This window comes from Eutrigla gurnardus, assembly GCF_963514095.1.
Source record: "Eutrigla gurnardus genome assembly, chromosome: 18".
Classification (NCBI taxonomy): domain Eukaryota; kingdom Metazoa; phylum Chordata; class Actinopteri; order Perciformes; family Triglidae; genus Eutrigla; species Eutrigla gurnardus.
Window position 1 is genome coordinate 7,954,769 of NC_139929.1, and position 18,489 is coordinate 7,973,257.

Sequence of the window (18,489 nt, forward strand, 5' to 3'; positions counted from 1 at the left end):
CTTAGCAGTTACTGCATTATTGAGCATGTAATGAGAATATATACTGGATATTTTGTCTTGAACTGGGCGACTCTCCCCCCAATAGAAATGTAACCCCGTCTTTCCCGTCTCTTTAGGACGTAACCACACTGTCCATACTATGACATTCCAATGGTCTTACCTGTGTCACCTGATAGCAGCAGGTCATATAAAGATCCGCTATGTCCTGCTAAGGGTGGGGTTGTGAAGGGGACTGTCGCACCTGATGCCTTAACCTATTGTGTCCTCTGTCTGATCTGCTCTACTCCCCTTTCCTTCCTTCCTTTTTTTCTTTCTTTTTTTAGAACGCGGCCTTCACCAGCCATGACCTCATCAGCAGGAAGATCAAGGAGTATAACACCTTGATGAGGTGAGAGGGGAAGGGAGGTCCTCACACTTCACACGGTGCCTGATGAGTTAGCTCTGATTGCAAAGCTCATTCTGTGTTCGTGTGTTCGTGTGTTACCCAGCCCGACAGGCAGCAAGACGGAGCCGTCGCCCAAACCCTCACGCCAGTCGCTTAGCATCAGACAGACGCTGCTGGGGGGTAAAGGAGAGGTCAAAGCAACAAGTCCACTCGCACCCAAACCTGAGCAGGAGAGGAAGAACATGCACAAAGGTGGGGGGGGAAACGTTTTTTCTTTGCATTTGATGTCTTTTGCAAGGGGAAAAAAATTCTGCCGCCTATCAATGCAGTTATATTTAAAACAAAATGACATGTGACACTCTTTGCTGCATGTTTCACTGTGCTTGCAGATGACACCAGCCCTCCCAAGGATAAAGGGACGTGGAGGAAGGGCATCCCGGGGCTGATGAGGAAACCTTTCGAGAAGAAGCCGTCTCCGGGGGTCACATTTGGAGTGAGGCTGGACGACTGTCCTCCTGCTCAAACCAACAAGGTCTGTACTCATGTACTAATATGGAAGTTCATCTGTTTTTGCTCTTAAACATATATATATATCATGACATGGCTTTAGACCACATTTTAAAAACATCTTTAGGAATGCATAAATGTTGAAAAGTCGTTAATAGACATCTACAGACAGATAGACATCTAATGTACATCTATTAAACTTATTTTAGATGTCAAATGGCTCAGTGGGAACATACTGCATGTCCAACATTTCCTGCATTTCTCTCTATTGTAGTTTGTGCCTCTGATTGTGGAGGTCTGTTGTAAGCTGGTGGAGGAGAGAGGGTTGGAGTACACGGGCATCTACAGAGTCCCGGGAAACAATGCTGCAATCTCCAACATGCAGGAGGAGCTCAACAACAAGGGCATGAATGATATCGATGTTCAGGATGATGTGAGTGGAGCACTTATCGATCGATGCCGCTTTAATTAAACTCTCCTCGGAGTTTCACATTGTGTGTTTGGGATGTTTTATGTGTGTGTGTGCACAGAACGTTACTTGCCGGCGATGTGTCAGAATTCAGAATTTCTAGATTGCTGATTAGGGTGCAGTCGTCAGAGCTACAGCACCCGATAGTGAATGGGACTCCTTCTGAGAGCCAACCATCATCCTGCATGTTGTTTTAACTTGTTCTTTCTTTTCTTTATTCTATTCTCCTGTTATACAGAAATGGAGGGACCTCAATGTGATCAGCAGTCTACTGAAATCCTTCTTCCGTAAACTTCCAGAGCCGTTGTTCACCAATGGTAAGTGGCTTTGTTCAAAGGTTGCCATCTAGTGGCCGAAAATGAGATCTAACACCCAGTAATAGTTCCCCTGCAGCCTTTGCCTAATTTTTCATTTCTGCGTGAAGATAGGTACGGAGATTTTATAGAAGCCAACAGAACAGAGGACCCAGTGGAGAGACTGAAAGTGCTCAAGAGGCTGGTGAGTTGCTTTGACACTTAATGTCATCCCTTTTGTTGTATTATTCTTTTTTATTGTTATTTATTTATTGATTTATTGACCTGTTTCTTAAGTGTTTGGCTTCTAATTTTTACAACCTGTGCACATTGTTTATTGGAGTGCTTTCATCTAATAAAATCCTTTACATTTTCACCTGTTTGATGTCTCTGTTTCTTTTCTTTTTTTTACTCACAGCTTCATGAGTTGCCAGATCATCATTACGAGACCCTCAAGTTCCTCTCGGCTCATCTCAAGACTGTGGCTGATAACTCAGAGAAGAATAAGGTGTGTAACTTACACCTTCCTTTAAGTTAGTGGTGAGAGAAATTAAAGATGTACAATTAAATCTGGGTTTCTTGTTTGTCAGATGGAGCCAAGGAACCTGGCCATCGTGTTTGGTCCCACTCTGGTGCGCACCACCGAGGACAACATGACCCACATGGTGACACACATGCCAGACCAGTACAGGATAGTCGAGGCCCTCATTCAAAATGTGAGTGCCAGATCTTTAACCGCTGTTAAAGATATTAAGGTATTTAACATAATTTTCACATTCAACATTTTTTTCCTTCCTCTAGTATCACTGGTTTTTCACTGAAGATGGAAACGGAGATCCAGTGGTGGGTACATTATATTATTTTTCCAGCTCTATTCTCTCCTTAAGGCTGATTTTTACCAATTATATTTCATTCAAAACACTTTCTTTCTTCCTGTATATGTGTATATATTAATATATAACATAAAACATACAAGATATACCAATAGAAAAGAGTTTATCTAAAGAAGAGTTAATGACAGACGCACATTAGGTCAAAAGATACATAATGCATTTATCAATCTGTCAGCCTTTTACTGCAGATGTTTACAGTTTTCTATGTAAAACACATGTCAGTGCAACACAATGGATGATTTAGCTTTTAGGGCTGCACGTCCTGAATTCATTGAATTGTATAACATTTGTTTCTTTCAGACCGTGTCCCGGCAGGAGAGCGCGGTGGAGTCTCAGCCCATCCCCAACATCGACCACCTGCTCACCAACATCGGCCGTACGGGCACGTCGCAGGGTGAAGTATCAGGTAACACGCTGCCTCTGGCAGACCAACTCTTTGGTGGGTTAATCTTTCTCTACCCTTTTCTCTGCTGAGCGCTGTGGTCAAAGACGGACCGGTGTGTGTGTGAACTAGTGAGAAATGTTGATGATAATGCTGCTTCTTCCCTACGTAGGCTCAGCTTCCCCCTTTTTGCTTCCTTGGCTGTTGCCACTAGATAGAAATGTCTATGGCTAACCATGAGTCCAACACCCTGTGTGGGTTTCAGTGGGCAATTTATTTGCATCAGGATACAATAAATTGTCCCGCTTCTTCATTTGCTTTAAGAGAATTAACCCCTCCTTGGTACTTGGTAGATTTCCTTTTTTTAACCTCCTCCTTTGAGTCAAACCCCTCACCTGGGCTGTGTTTCTCCCTCCCTTTATCCCGCCTACTGTTACACTAATAAGGTGTGTTGTTTCCCACGTCAGAAATAGATGTTTTTGCAGTGAAAGGCAACCTCTGATTCCTCTGTCTCTAGTGAGGCTCTGTCGGGTGTCCTAAAGGCTTTCCCAGCATTCACACATACTGATCTTGACACAGGCCAAGTGGGAGGAGTCTATCACACCATGATGACACTGATGGACTCTATAATGTCCGTGATGGACAGCTGGAACTGTAGGAAGAAGGAGGATTGTTGCCCCCAGTGTAGCTGCCTGGTCTGCAGGAACCCACAGTTCTGTTAAGTGCAAGAAATGACAAAGAGCAAAAAAGAGAGGGGAAAAAAGCATTAAAAGAAAGAAAAGAGTATACCTAACGCAGGCCGGTGCTACTGTCTGAAAGGCTCTCCGCTGTCTCTCCTCACTGTCTCGCAAGCTTGCCAACAGGAGAGATAGCATGGTATGGTTTCTACGTCACCAGTCAGTGTGCACTTGCATATTGTGCCATCATCTGTTATTGTAAGGGGTGTATAGGGGGGCTTGGCTATGTCACACCAACAAACACACACAAATTTGAAGCTAGTAGGATGATATAAGGGATTCCTCTCTCATGTAGCGTCCCCTCTTCTCATATAGCTAGCCCCTCTGTGACCCCCCTGTCACTTCTCTGTTATGTTTTGGTTTTTCTTCCATGGCCGTCTCCGTCATCGCCGTGTCACTGTTACTCATGTCACCTCACATCGCTGTGTCAGTTCAGCTAAAAAGTCTTTGTCTATCTGGGAAGTTGGGTATGAAACATCGTTAATATCAATCAAAATGTGTCTGTAGCGAGGACTTCAAGCTGGCCTTGAATGTACAGACACATACGTTGTTTGGATTCTCAGATTTAAGAATATGATCATTTTTAGAACTTTTTATTTCGGCTGCTTGTGTTTAAACCAGTGGATCCCAACCTGAGTTGCAGGATGAATGGAAGAGGTCAGGGAGATGGTAACTAGGAAAAAATAACTTTAGTCTGCAAAGCTATTTTTACTTCTACTCTTCTCTGATCATTGCTTTTTGATTTTTCTTGTTTTACCTCTAAATATATTCAAATGAAACGTTCTTTGATTAAACTTCTCACAGCTCATGGATTTGGTCTAAGTTGATGGATTTAATGTTGAGCAAATTCTACCTACATAAATCTTTGTAAAAGATTGTTTTCACAGGACAGCGATGACGAAAGTAGATATTTGTATTGGTATAAGAAGTTAGGAACCACTGGTTTAGACCACGTTTAACATTTAAGAACTGTGGCTTATCTTGTTACAGGAATAATCTTGTTCTGTAGGGCAAACTTTCAAAGTAAGACATGGAAAAAATATACCCAGCCCTTTTCTAGTTGTGGTTTAAGTGTTTTTTATAATAGATAAATAAATATTACGATAGGGTTCACGTCTGCATACCTCACTCTCGATATCCCTCGCCACCCATCTGTTGCATGGCACATTATCTGCCTCACTGTTCAGCTGCTGTTGACACTTACTCGTTGTGTTCGTTGCTATGGTTGCACTCAGTATCACTAAGAAACGTGAGGAAAGATTAGAACCGTCCTCTCGATGCTTCGTTGGGGAAGAACGCCGGGCGCCACGTAGACGTGGAGCTGAGTGTAACGTAGAGCTCATCTGTCTGTGTGAAGCATGGCCTGTTGTCTGCTCATGTATGTGCTCACTTGTCTCGTCTTGTCTCATGATCCTCCTCATCAACATTGTTCTCTTCTCTTTTTTTTCTCCCCCTCCCCGATTCATTTTCCCATTTTTGCACCTCATCGATGTGTTCGTCTGTGTTGTAAAATGATCTAAGGCGTCCCTCTCTTCTCTTTTTACCCACAGATTCACCGACTAGTGACTCAGCTAAATCAAAGGTGAGTGTGTGTGCGCCCAGTGTTAACCCTCTCAGGCCACTGCTAGTGTAGGATGACAGGAGGTAGGTGACGAGCCTCCACTTCCAGTCAAGATCAGCATCAAATAAACGTACCGCAACCTTCAGCCACAGGGTTGTTTCATCCACATTATCCCCCCCAAAAATAAACTGAGCTCATATAGATATTCCACTTTTCTTTGTCCACCCTTATAGAATGGAATAAAGATTAATTTGCGGTGCACACAGGTGTTAGAAAAAGTACATTTAAGAAATTCAGCATCAACATCTCCATGAAAACAATTATATCAAATATTTTTCTTTTTTTCCTATAGACCAAATACATTCTCACAATGCCATTGCTGCTGTTACAAACCTCATCTTCATTGAAATGCGGCATGAAATGACATTTTAAGGGTGATTTTGTAAATTTAAAATCATGACAGGACAGTAGATATAGTTGTTTTATCATAATGCTGTAGTTCATCAGACATTTATCACACAATTTGACATGGCTTGTCTGCTGAAGAAATAGTCCCAGTGAAACCTGTTGACAGCCTGTTGTGTAGAACATCAACACCAACCAAGATGCTGTTTCTGTTATAAAAAAATATTAATGTTAAACATTTTAAATTCCTATTCACATCCATGTTATTTGGTAGAAGTAGAAAAAAAATCAGAGATGCATATTAAAACTTTAAAGCATCAGCATGGGTAGATACCATAAGGGCTGATTAATAAACATTTTGTATTGTGGGTGCACTGGCCCTTTAATTTCATGCAATGAGTTGTCGGTCAGTAGCCACAGCTTCTCCTCTGCTTCATGACACATCGCACTCACGGCTGAGAAGCTCAGGATTATCGGTTTCTCTTTACGAGATAGGAAAAAAACAAAATGAGATGAGTTTCATCGCTGCACTGCTGTTATGTGGCTGCTTTTCTTCAGCTGAGTTCATGCTGTGCTACTGCTTCTCCTGCTTCGGCTTCAAGGCAAGCATGGATATACAGTGCTCCCTGTTAATGACGCCTGTTAATGTTCCTCTCTCTGTCCACTTCTCTGGTTTGTGGTGCTTCACGGGAGCAGGTGGAGTACAGGTTTCCAGCCGGTGGTGAAGGGTTTTTGTTGTCTTTGGCGTGCCCCCCTCTTGTGTTTCGCAGTAACACAAATGCTCATTTTGTTATCCTCCTCCCCGTCTATCCCTCTCTGTAGGGTTCCTGGGGCTCAGGGAAGGACCAATGCAGCCGAGAGCTCCTGGTCTCCTCCATCTTTGCTGCAGCCAGCCGCAAAAGAAAGAAATCAAAGGAGAAGCAGCAGCCTAGCAGCTCAGATGATGATCTGGATGCTGTGTTCCCCAAGAAGGAAATCCCAAGCCAGAAGTCAAACCACCACGGCCTCCAGACTGAGGTGCAAAGCGAGGCGCGTCCCAGCCCCAACGCTAAACCCAACGCCAAGCAACCGGTACGTGCAGAGGAGAGGAAGGAGAACGGGAGACCTGTGGAGCTCACGCCCAAAGCCAAGAGAGAGCACAGAAACATCTTCCTGAAGGAGAAGACTCCGCCCAGACACCCCTCACCTTCCCCCTCTCCATCCCCAAATATCTCTGCTTCTCAGGCGAAATCCTCCTTGTCGGATCCCCCATCCACGCTCGATGAGAACACCTCGGACCTCGGGACCATGAGCTCCGGAGCGTCCGTGCCACGGTCAAGACCGAAAAAGTGGAGCGGAACTTCCCCTGATCTTCCTGCAGGAGCGTGTGTCGGACTGGCAGTAGGTCCGGGGGCGTCCGCCGGTGCAGAGGTGAGCTCCATCACCTCCGACTACTCCACCACTTCTTCCATCACATTCTTGACTGGAGCGGAGTCCAGCGCGCTCAGTCCGGAGCTGCAGGGCGGGGAGGAGGCCGATGACGAACGCAGCGAGCTCATTAGCGAGGGACGACCCATGGAGACGGACAGTGAAAGCGACTTCCCGGTGTTTGCCCCGGGCGGCGGCAGCAGCCAGTCTACGCCCTGCCCAGACCAGAGTCTGAACAAGACGGAACTAAGAGGAGGCGGAGCAGCGGAGAGCAGCACCACACCGAAGCTGGAGGCGCGGCGCCTTTTCCCGTCACACAGGATGATCGAGTGTGACACCCTCTCCAGAAGGTGGTCCCTAAGACAGAAAACAGACAGTGAGTCATCAGTGGAGGGCTTTGCTGGGAGCGGGGAGCGTAATGAGGGAAGAGCAGAGTCTTCCACGCGTCTCTCTCGAGTCCTGGAGGTGATGAAGAAAGGGAGGTCCACAAGCAGCCTCAGCTCGTCTTCACGCAGCGAGTCGGAGCGTCCCGAGCCAGCCTGGCACCTTAAGATCACAGAGCGGCTCAAATTCAGGCTGCGCACGTCTGCCGACGACATGTTGACCCAGAAGAACCGAGCTCCAGACGCCCGCGGGAAGAAGAAGAACATCCGCCGGAGGCACACCATGGCCGGGCAGAGAGACTTCGCAGAGCTGGCGGTCATCAACGACTGGAGGGAGCAGGGCGGGGTGGACCAGACGGCCGAACTGTCCGCTCTGGACCGCCTCAAGCCCAGATGTTCCTCTCAGGACTTCTCCATCCGGGACTGGATCACCAGGGAGCGGTGTAGGGGCTCGGATTCAAGCGTCGAGGTTGCACCTAAAGCCGTTCCCGAGGATGAGCATCCAGCAGCCGGGGACGTTGCTCCTGAGAGACCTTCCCCTTCTGCGTCCCCGGGCGCACAGCCGCTGACGGGGGAGCACGTTAACGGTAGCGGGCTGCAAGGCAAAAACAAAGCCGGCCTCGGGGCGGACGCTCACCCACACAAACTGTCTGGAGCACAAGTTGTCCGCTCACGGTTCTACCAGTATCTGTGAAACGGCAAGAGCGGTCTTGTCTAGCGTGTTTGTGAGGATAATAAAAAAAAAGAAACGGAATGATTGCGTAAATGTACGAATGTGGGTCTTTTAGCTAAGGTTACTGCACAATATTTTTTCTACAAAGTATACTTTATGTATCTACTGTACATACTGTGTATAGGCTTACGTGATTGTTACTGGAATAATGCTGAAGAGATGTTTATGTGTTTAATTCAACTGACTTGTTGGCCATACTGGAACAGATGTGGATAGAACTCGGACTTCCTTCTGCAAGATCGGACCCTACTAATGCAAGAATGTGACTTCGCTGTTAATCTGTCGTGTTAATGGGACAGAAATGGACTCTGGATTGTTAAACAGCACTAATGAGAAGTAACAGGGTCAACTTGACTATTGCTGAATGCAGGAGGAAGCTTTTTTTTCATGGAATCATGGTTCAGTTCTTCCTATTATAAGCGGTATGAAGAATGTATTACTCTCTTTGGACTAACACTAGATGCTTGTGACAATATTGTCATTTTCAAAACAACATGTATGGTGTTTCTTTTGCCTGTACTTGAAGTATGTGGATGTAACAGAGGGCTGCTTTCTGAGCTGGGTGCTGTGGGAAGTTTGTTTTTTCACAGTACAGAACAACAGCCAGATTATTAGCTTGATGGACTGGATGATTATTATAGTTTTATCAAATAAAGACTGAAAAAAACAATACTGAAATGCTGATACTATAGTATGTAATGCTTGGTACAGTAGTTTTTATTTCCAAACTTTGTCCAGTTACAGTGCAAACAGTTTGTTTTTACACATTGTTTTTATCTCAAAAAGAAAAGTGCCTCTTTTATCCCTTTTTTAAGATTGTTTTTTCCAACAGTTGACAAGACAAAAGATTTTTAGGAGAAAATAATCTCACAGGCATTCCAGAAATGTGTTTTGTTGTCGTGGGTCTTTCCTGTTTTTAGTTAAACTCACTACAACATCAGAGCATTCAAATGTACTTCGGTGTCTTTGTTCCATTATAGTTTACTTCATTTTTTCCCTCTCTCTGTATTTTTAAAATGCAGTAAAATGCATGGGCGCTTAAAACCTGGGAGAAAACAACAAATGTATCTTTAAAACCGCATGAGACGATGTTTTCTGAACAGTGGACATCTCGCCTGTGTGCAGCGAAAACATGGGTGCAATGCCCTCCTTCAACAAACACTGGAAATAAATAATCTTTATTCAAATCTCGTCTGGTCTCATTGTCTTTTATTGGTTATCTTAAGGGTATACACACATATTACTTTTCTTTATCTGTTCAATCTTTATAGCTTTACTTAAAAAGCCGCATTGATTTAGTGAAAGAAGAATGTTGATCAGTTTCATACAATGCATATTAAATCAAATACATTATATCATAACATATTAAGGGCACTTTATGACAGATACTATATAACTATTCAAATATTTGTATTATTAATATATTACCTTTTTGACATATTTCACAGGTAAAAGACATAGTATGAACTTATGATGTTTTCTTGATAACATACTATACTATTTTATGACATAGGATACTATGACATTTCATTATATTTTTATGACATAACTACGGAGCCCTGGAGGTGACATGGGTGTTTGTTTTTTTTTACTCGCGCGTGACTTACTATCTCGCACGTGCAAGTTATTATCTCGCATGCAATATAGTAAGTCGCACATGCGAGTTATTATCTCGCACTCACACTCCGCCACGAGTCCGACTGAGGGTGCTTAAAACCGGGCAGGTGCACCATCTATATCATAGTATAGCAGGTAGAAAAAAGTCATAGTAAAGTATGTCCAAAGTCATACTATAGCATGTCGGAAAAGAAGTCAGTATATATAGTATGTTGAAAAAAACTCATAGTATTGCATGTCCATAAAAAGTCATAGTATGTCGAAAAAAGTCATAGTATAGCAGGTCAAAAAAGTCATAGTATAGCAGGTCAAAAAAAGTCTATGTCGAAAAAAAGTCATAGTATAGTATGTCGAAAAAATTCATAGTATAGCATGTCGAAAAAAGTCATAGTATACCATGTCGAAAAAAGTCATAGTATAGTATGTCGAAAAAAGTCATAGTATACCATGTCGAAAAAAGTCATAGTATAGTATGTCGAAAAAAGTCATAGTATAGTATGTCGAAAAAAGTCATAGTATAGTATGTCGAAAAAAGTCATAGTATAGTATGTCGAAAAAAGTCATAGTATACCATGTCGAAAAAAGTCATAGTATAGTATGTCGAAAAAAGTCATAGTATAGTATGTCGAAAAAAGTCATAGTATAGTATGTCGAAAAAAGTCATAGTATAGTATGTCGAAAAAAGTCATAATATACCATGTCGAAAAAAGTCATAGTATAGTATGTCGAAAAAAGTCATAGTATAGTATGTCGAAAAAAGTCATAGTATAGTATGTCGAAAAAAGTCATAATATAGTATGTCGAAAAAAGTCATAGTATAGTATGTCGAAAAAAGTCATAGTATAGTATGTCGAAAAAAGTCATAGTATAGTATGTCGAAAAAAGTCATAATATAGTATGTCGAAAAAAGTCATAGTATACCATGTCGAAAAAAGTCATAGTATAGTATGTCGAAAAAAGTCATAGTATAGTATGTCGAAAAAAGTCATAATATAGTATGTCGAAAAAAGTCATAATATAGTATGTCGAAAAAAGTCATACTATAGTATGTCGAAAAAAGTCATAGTATACCATGTCGAAAAAAGTCATAGTATAGTATGTCGAAAAAAGTCATAGTATACCATGTCGAAAAAAGTCATAGTATAGTATGTCGAAAAAAGTCATAGTATAGTATGTCGAAAAAAGTCAAAATATAGTATGTCGAAAAAAGTCATAGTATAGTATGTCGAAAAAAGTCATAATATAGTATGTCGAAAAAAGTCATAGTATAGTATGTCGAAAAAAGTCATAGTATAGTATGTCGAAAAAAGTCATAGTATACCATGTCGAAAAAAGTCATAGTATAGTATGTCGAAAAAAGTCATAGTATAGTATGTCGAAAAAAGTCATAATATAGTATGTCGAAAAAAGTCATAGTATAGTATGTCGAAAAAAGTCATAGTATAGCAGGTCAAAAAAGTCATAGTATAGCAGGTCAAAAAAAGTCAGAAAAAAGTCTATGTCGAAAAAAAGTCATAGTATACCATGTCGAAAAAAGTCATAGTATAGTATGTCGAAAAAAGTCATAGTATAGTATGTCGAAAAAAGTCATAGTATAGTATGTCGAAAATGGTCTCCTGGCCGGCAGCATCACTCCTGGCCGTACTGAGCCATCCTCTATAAAGAGAGTCACATTGATCGGTGTCTGCCAGCCAGCGCACAAACAAATGAATTACATCCAAATAAGCAATTCCCGTGTGGTTGAAGCGAAACAACAGCTCAGTTCAGCTTTGTATTAAATTAGATCTTTTGTTCTTTTGTTGGGTAGACATTTAGTTGTCAATTTTGGGACTTGGATAATATGTATATATTATACATTTTACTAACCTTTTGGGATTACAAACACAGCAATCCGTGCTTCATATTCAGTAATACAAACGTTATTGTACAACAAACATTACATTTCACCTTGGCGCTATCTTGTGGTTACATCAATAATTACACCCTTGTCGACAGCAATGTAGGCTACTGTATACGTATAACAACCTTGTAAACATTTAAAAAGTCTAAAATAAATACATACATAAACAAAATACAAATACATTACGAAATGCTTTGCATTGGGGACATAAAATAAAGTAAAACATTTGCAATGAATTTGCCTAATTTAAAAGGTGATATAAAAATCCTCATAACTTTGAGAAAATATATATTATTTGTAGTAAATAAAAATATGAATATGAATTTGATGAAACTCCATCATGTTGGGGGTGTAAATAAGAATGTTCAGGGAATTGAAAGATTAAAAATATTCCACCCTCATCACTCAGTGTCTGCATTTTTTTCCACAATGTAAAGAATGTGCGCATGATGACAATTTAGGTAACGAGCTGCCTCGTGCTGTGGGAGTGACGTGATGTGAACTAGAACACACTCCCAGTCTGTCCTGAGAGCTCCAGACAGCTTGTTGTCAGCAGCAGCAGCAGCAAACCTCCACCTGACATCTTTAACCCTCATACACCTGAGGTAAGAAGGTTTCATTCCATGGTTGAATTATACTAGAATGCAGAATTAATAGGATTCGTTGTTTATTTTAAATATGGTAAAGTTTTAATACACTTAACACACACTTACACTTTTAACACTGATTATTTTCTGTAATGAACGAGAACTTCATCCTCTGATTTTTACTTTAAATACAGATTTTAACATGAAGCTGAAATCACCCGAGGAGGTTTTTAATATGTTTGTTGTTATTGTTATACAGTAGTTAATCTAAAAACAAGTGGCACGTTGGCCTGTGTGGAAAATAAAAGTGTTACGTGAAACCAGAAAAACCGGTGAGGCAACATGGATTGTTGTGGAGAGACAAAAGAAAAGAAGATATCAGCTGCAGCACTGAGACCAGCAGGCCTATAGACTTATCTGGCACGTGTTTATTATCTCACAAAAATCGTGAAATCCAAGTCAACCATTTAACATCTCTATAGGGAACAATAGAAGAAGAAACGCCAACACCCTCCACAGACTGCAGGCCGACTGGATGGGCCTTTGGGTTCAGTAGCTTTAACCGTTTGGTCCAAACTGATCACAGCCTGCCGACACAAACACATTCAGATTTTTCTTTTTGATATTCTTTTTTATTTGATATTAATCTAAAAAAATGCAGATAACACAAATTTAGACCATAAAAACTTTAAATTTCAGTCGGCTAAATTCAGCCGACATGCTCCGACACAAAGTTATTAAATAAAACGGAAATAGAAGAATCATCCTCAGTGATGCTTCTTGCTTTATTTGAGGCCATTTTATACATTTTTTTTTTGTCAGATTTGGTACGTTATTTCTCTAAAGATTATTACATTCCTATAACATCATCAGACCCACGACGGATAGTTTTTAAAACAAAAAGATCAAAATCAATGCAGCAGAACCAGATATGTCATGCTTAAAAAAATAAAAAATCCACGCATTCTTCATCCTCGTCAAAACCTGGTGCCTACATTACCCACAATGCAACTGTTCAGTCAGACATTCAGAATGGCAGAGTATATTAACCTCAGTATTGTACTGAAGTATTTGTATTTCACATGAGTATTATCCATTTTCTTCTACTTTATACTTCACTACAATTCAGATGGAAATATAACCTTTTGCTGCATAACATTAATACAACCAACAAATGAGTACTTTAACTTTTGGTTCTTAAAATATATCTTGATGCCAATACGTTTGCACTTAGGAAGAATGTCTGCAGTCGACCTCGCCGCCCTCGTCCTCCTGCTGGTCCCTCTGGTGTCGGCACAGACCTATCACTGGGGTCCTTGTCCTACTCCCAAGGTGCAGCCCAACTTCAACCTCCAACAGGTAAACGCACATAAAAACACGTGCACTCACTGTACACTCGACGACACAGAAGTAACCAAACGTCTCTGCTGACAGTATCTGGGCAAGTGGTATGAGATCGAGAAGCTCCCCGCTTCCTTCGAGAGAGGAAAGTGCATCGAGGCCAACTACGCCTTGAGGAAAGACGGTACCATTCAGGTGCTGAACTCCCAGTTCTAGTGAGTATCGAGGGATCATTATGGAAAAGACATCTTCAGACATTCATCTTATTTGCTCCTCACTTTAATATTTATCATGTTCTTCTGTTGATGAAGTGCATCCCTCATATTTGTTGAATAGAATATTTCCTCTCTCAGTAAAGGTAAGGTGAGAGTGATAGAAGGGACGGCAGTGGTTCAAGACGTGAAAGATCCTGCAAGACTTGGAGTCAGCTTCTCCTACTGTGAGCACTCGTCTCCATCTTTTTTTGTGTCCCACCTCTTTGCTGTTTATCTCTTTCTAATTCTAATTATATGTAGCATACATATAGAGTTTCTTGTAGAAAAAGACACCATCCAACAGAAAAAACCCTCAACGAGAATTATCCACTCATCATGATTAAGGAGCTCACATACCTCATGAATGATGAGACATCTGCTGATTCATGATGCAGCAGCCTCACTACATTTTTAATGACAATGAAGTCTGTCTGTCTGTGTAACATGTCATCATCTATTCTGGCCCACTTAGTTATCACTAAATGTTTATGTCCCTTTTCAGCCAACTTGAGCATGACATCACTGGCTGACATGGTTCAAATCTGACCAATCGGGCACGTAATCTTTGTATTTATATGCTGTTCTGTATCATAAATATGCAGATGATACTTGCATTTATTTAAGATGTGATCTAAAAGAAAATGCTTCGAAAACACGTTGGACCTTTATCCTAAATACGTGTCTAGCGCTGTAAAAATCTTCCCATTAGGTCTGGGTGTGCATGTCTAAACAGTTTACGCAGACTAAACCTTTAACAATTCCACTGAATGATGAAAAAGTGTTTTCCCCTAAAAACTCGGAGACAATTCTCATGACTTTATTTAAATGTTAAATCCATTCAAGGTGGATTTTTCTAAGTTAATCAAAGCAGTATGATGTTTCGGATAGCGTGCATGAGCTAACTTGTTTTTTTTTCTTTAATTTAAACTCCATTTAATTCTTCCAAGTCTTAATGCAAATCTTGTTCATATGCCTATATTTTGTAAACCAATGAATAAACTCTGTTTTACAAATCATCACCTGTCTCTCTCATGTCCCAGTTACGCCCTACGGCCCTTACTGGATCCTGACCACAGACTATACCAGCTTGTCCGTGGTGTACTCCTGCACAACCATCCTCAACATTTTCCACATCGACTTCGCATGGATCCTCGGACGGTCTCGCTTCCTGCCCCCGGAGACCGTGAGGTACGCCCAAGATCTAATGATCGGTGAAGGGATCGACCTGTTCAGGATGATGGACACGGATCAGACGGGCTGCAAGGATAACTAGGGATTCACCTGTAACCGGTCCCGGCGTGAGGCAGGGCTCAAAACTGGATCGTGTACCTTGTATGAGGCAAACACATCTCAGTATGGTTTTCTATTCTATTCATCATATCTCCGACAAAAAGTTGAAAAACATTTAAAGATAATGGTAAAACATATTTTTATATTTTAGTTGTGAAACTGCTTTAAATGTTGGAGAAAATGGAATTTCAAACTTGTGGATATATCGTATATTCTAGTAGGACATGTTACATTATGTGAAAAAGCAATGTAATAAGCATATTTGTGGTGATGTCAGTTCTATGTATATTAAAGCTATATTCATGAAGCAGATCATTTGTCACATCAATTTCTTTTCTGGCTTGATTGTTTAGTTTTTTTTGCTGAAAGTTGGTGAGTTTCTCAAATGATGTCTCATTTTTGGTAAAGTTTTTCCAATAATAAATACAAACACTCTGACTGCATGATCCCATTATAACAATAACTAGTTTGTGTTTTTAAAGTGACAATATAAGCTCATAAGCGTTCTAATTTCTATTCATTTCGCTGCATTTTTTAATGCAACATATAGTTGCAAAATATTTGCATTGCATTATCTGGTCACCGTAAATAACTCTTATTCTAAATGACAATTATAAATAAATATGTTTTTCCTTTGAAATCAAGCCTTTAAATGCTGATACTTGCACATATGGACAAATAAATTAATCCTCAGTTATGTGTTACTTTATGTTACTTCATTAGTGAGAGGAACTTATGTGCACCTACAGAACAAAAACAAACAAAATGCGTGAACAAATCACCTGGAAATATCAAGGAAGGACTTCTATACAGTGGGCAAGGCTTGGCTGTGTGTGTGTGTGTGTGTGTGTGTTTGTGTGTGTGTGTGTGTGTGTGTGTGTGTGTGTCCAGGTCCACCAGCTCTTCGTCCACTGAGCTCCTCACACCACAGCCAACCAGCAGATGAGCAGCAGCATTTCTCAGAGCGGCTTCACAAACAATTTACAGGTAAACGTCTTAATAGGGTTTCACTCTCACAAAACTATGGGAAACATTAGGAATCATGACGTGTTTTGTTGACTGACCAGTGGATTAACGCCAAGAGCATCATATTTTTGTTTCATTTAGGAGCGAAAGATGAAGTTGTTGGTGTGGCTCGGTGTCTTCTGCCTCTTTGCTTGTCATCTCAGTGGTGAGTTTTTCTGTTTCTCAAGATGAGATTTCAGGTTTAGTAAAACTATTTGATAGCATTAAAGTGTATAGGGTATGAATCATGTATGATTCTCCCAGATGTGACAGGGCTGCATCAGGAGAGCATTTGTTTTTGGTGACTGCGTGTATACAAAGACGACTCTGTCTGGAGGAATTCTTCAGACTGTGTGTGTGTGTGTGTGTGTGTGTGTGTGTGTGTGTGTGTGTGTGTGTGTGTGTGTGTGTGTGTGTGTGTGTGTGTGTGTATATGTGTGTGTGTGTGTACGGTCAGCACTAATATTTGAAGAGGGAGCAGGTATCTTGCACTCCTCTGGGAGGAAGCTCAGTTTTTTCTAACTTGAATCACGTCTTTGTGCACGAGAAGCATTGGAATGTTTGGGAATGTTCATTTTTTTTACTCTCTCTCTCTCTCTCTCTCTCTCTCCTCACAGTGGCCAGAGTCATCCCAGAAGGAGGTATTATACATAAATAACATCTTCTTTCAGGTTGCCTTCATATTTGGACACAAATACAAAATGCCTCAGATAGTTTTCTTCGTCTTCTTCTCTTGCACTTGCACTAAAGGAATAGTGGTTTTTAACTGTAATACTAGTGATCAGAGTGATAATGAACACTGACATAATGACCTCAAGGTGAAGATAATAAATATAAACAAATATAGCAGGGATCAACTGCAATCGTAAAAAAGTTATTATTAAATTAATTTAAGAGATACTTCAACAAGAGAAGCCTCAGTAAACCAGAATGCATTGCAGTCACAAATGCCAGGTGGAAGAAGTACTAAGATCTTGTACTTCAGTAGAAGTAGAAATACAACAGTGTAGAAAAACTCTGCATTCAATATGTACTTGATTAAAAAAATATATTCAAATATAGTAAATAATTAACCTATGACTATACATACTTAATATGTAAAAAATACTTGTTCTACAGAATGGGCCAATCAGAATAACATTCTATTGTATTATTGTTGCATTAATGTGTTTATCATTCTAATGTTGCAGAAAGGTGGAGCTTGTTTTAATTACTTAAAAATTACATATACCATTGGGCTTAATTATTTGTTGATTTGAATATTCAATGAATCTGGAAAGTAACTTGTAACTAAAATGATAAAGTGAATGTAATTAGTAAAAATCTAAAATATTGGCTTCCAATTTGTAGTGGAGAAGAAAAACGTACAATAGCATAAAATGGAACACATTTTTTTTTTGTGTTGTTTTTTTTTTTTTTTTAAAGTGCTTCATCTCTTTTCACCTATATAAGTACAAGTGTACATACCTTCTCTGACGGTTGTGTAAAGGCATTCTGGGAATGTTTCAGTGTAGTGACTGAACCTGAACATTAGACATTTTGAATAACCAGTGAAATGTGATGTACGGCAGTATGAGAGAGGATTCATCCTTTAAAGTTGATACCTGGCATCCTGGACCTGCTGTTTTCCTCTTTAGGGCCATATGAAGAACGGCCAGCTGTTCCATACTGGCCCTACTCCACCTCTGACTTCTGGAACTACATTGAATACTTCCGATCCATCGGGGCGTACAACCACATCAACGAGATGGCCCGGGCCTTCTTCGCCCACCAGCACCTCGGAGACACCCTAGGATATGAGACCAACGCGGGACATGAACACTGAAAGGAAGGAAGAGAAAGAGGAATGCATTTCTGAGAGAGGAAAGATTATGAAGAGTATGGAAATTAAAACAGAGTAGAAAAAATAACATGTAAGAAATGAAATTAAGTGAATAGTTTGTGATTGTTTTCTTTTCCAAACTATATCACCTTTCGTAGCGTAGGCATAGAATATGTAGAGTATGTAGACCTTTCGTAGGATTGTATTATCTTCATGTGTCACAAAAAAATAAAACATTTTCAAGATGTGTAATATCTAAAAAAATATGATTTGTTTTTCTTATTTTACTTAAATTATTCTCAACCAACAATTTCACATTTCTGTCATTTATTTTTTGTCTTCTTTCCTCTTATATTTTAGAACTCATGACCCACTTTCAATAAATCTTTTACTATCTTTTACAAAAAATGTTTTTACCACACCAAAAAGATTTCCAAAAAATCTAATGAAAATACACAAATACAGAAGTATGTAAATTACATCATTTTGCATGACAGCCATGATCAATGCAGCTGTAT

At 40.3% G+C, this 18,489-nt stretch overlaps 3 protein-coding genes across 8 annotated transcripts in view; all 3 read left to right on the forward strand.

Moving 5' to 3' along the window:
* The window catches only part of arhgap21a (Rho GTPase activating protein 21a), a 67,189-nt gene extending 57,852 nt beyond the window's left edge, over positions 1-9,337 (forward strand). For all 5 annotated transcript variants that reach the window (XM_084034070.1, XM_084034071.1, XM_084034069.1 and 2 more), the window contains 12 exons: positions 324-388; positions 489-637; positions 775-917; positions 1,167-1,325; positions 1,600-1,678; positions 1,786-1,859; positions 2,073-2,162; positions 2,245-2,370; positions 2,456-2,497; positions 2,848-2,953; positions 5,217-5,248; positions 6,455-9,337. In XM_084034070.1, the coding sequence (XP_083890196.1) occupies positions 324-388; positions 489-637; positions 775-917; positions 1,167-1,325; positions 1,600-1,678; positions 1,786-1,859; positions 2,073-2,162; positions 2,245-2,370; positions 2,456-2,497; positions 2,848-2,953; positions 5,217-5,248; positions 6,455-8,116 (2,727 nt within the window). In that variant the 3' untranslated portion in view covers positions 8,117-9,337. The remainder of the gene's footprint in view (positions 1-323; positions 389-488; positions 638-774; positions 918-1,166; positions 1,326-1,599; positions 1,679-1,785; positions 1,860-2,072; positions 2,163-2,244; positions 2,371-2,455; positions 2,498-2,847; positions 2,954-5,216; positions 5,249-6,454) is intronic.
* A 2,832-nt stretch (positions 9,338-12,169) lies between these two features.
* apodb (apolipoprotein Db) lies at positions 12,170-15,454 on the forward strand. 2 transcript variants are annotated; one of them, XM_084033546.1, is made up of 5 exons: positions 12,170-12,277; positions 13,494-13,618; positions 13,694-13,815; positions 13,954-14,039; positions 14,895-15,454. In XM_084033546.1, the coding sequence occupies exons 2-5, from the start codon at positions 13,499-13,501 to the stop codon at positions 15,125-15,127; spliced, it is 561 nt and encodes a 186-aa protein (XP_083889672.1). In that variant the 5' UTR covers positions 12,170-12,277; positions 13,494-13,498; the 3' UTR covers positions 15,128-15,454. The 2 variants fall into 2 exon arrangements, with proteins under 2 accessions (XP_083889672.1, XP_083889673.1); XM_084033547.1 differs by having other exon boundaries at positions 12,203-12,277; positions 13,498-13,618.
* A 606-nt stretch (positions 15,455-16,060) lies between these two features.
* On the forward strand, positions 16,061-18,268 carry otos (otospiralin). The gene is made up of 4 exons (XM_084033525.1): positions 16,061-16,131; positions 16,252-16,315; positions 16,767-16,790; positions 17,787-18,268. Exons 1-4 carry the CDS (start codon positions 16,087-16,089, stop codon positions 17,972-17,974), a joined length of 321 nt encoding a protein of 106 aa, XP_083889651.1. The 5' UTR covers positions 16,061-16,086; the 3' UTR covers positions 17,975-18,268.
* The last annotated feature ends 221 nt before the right edge of the window (positions 18,269-18,489 follow it).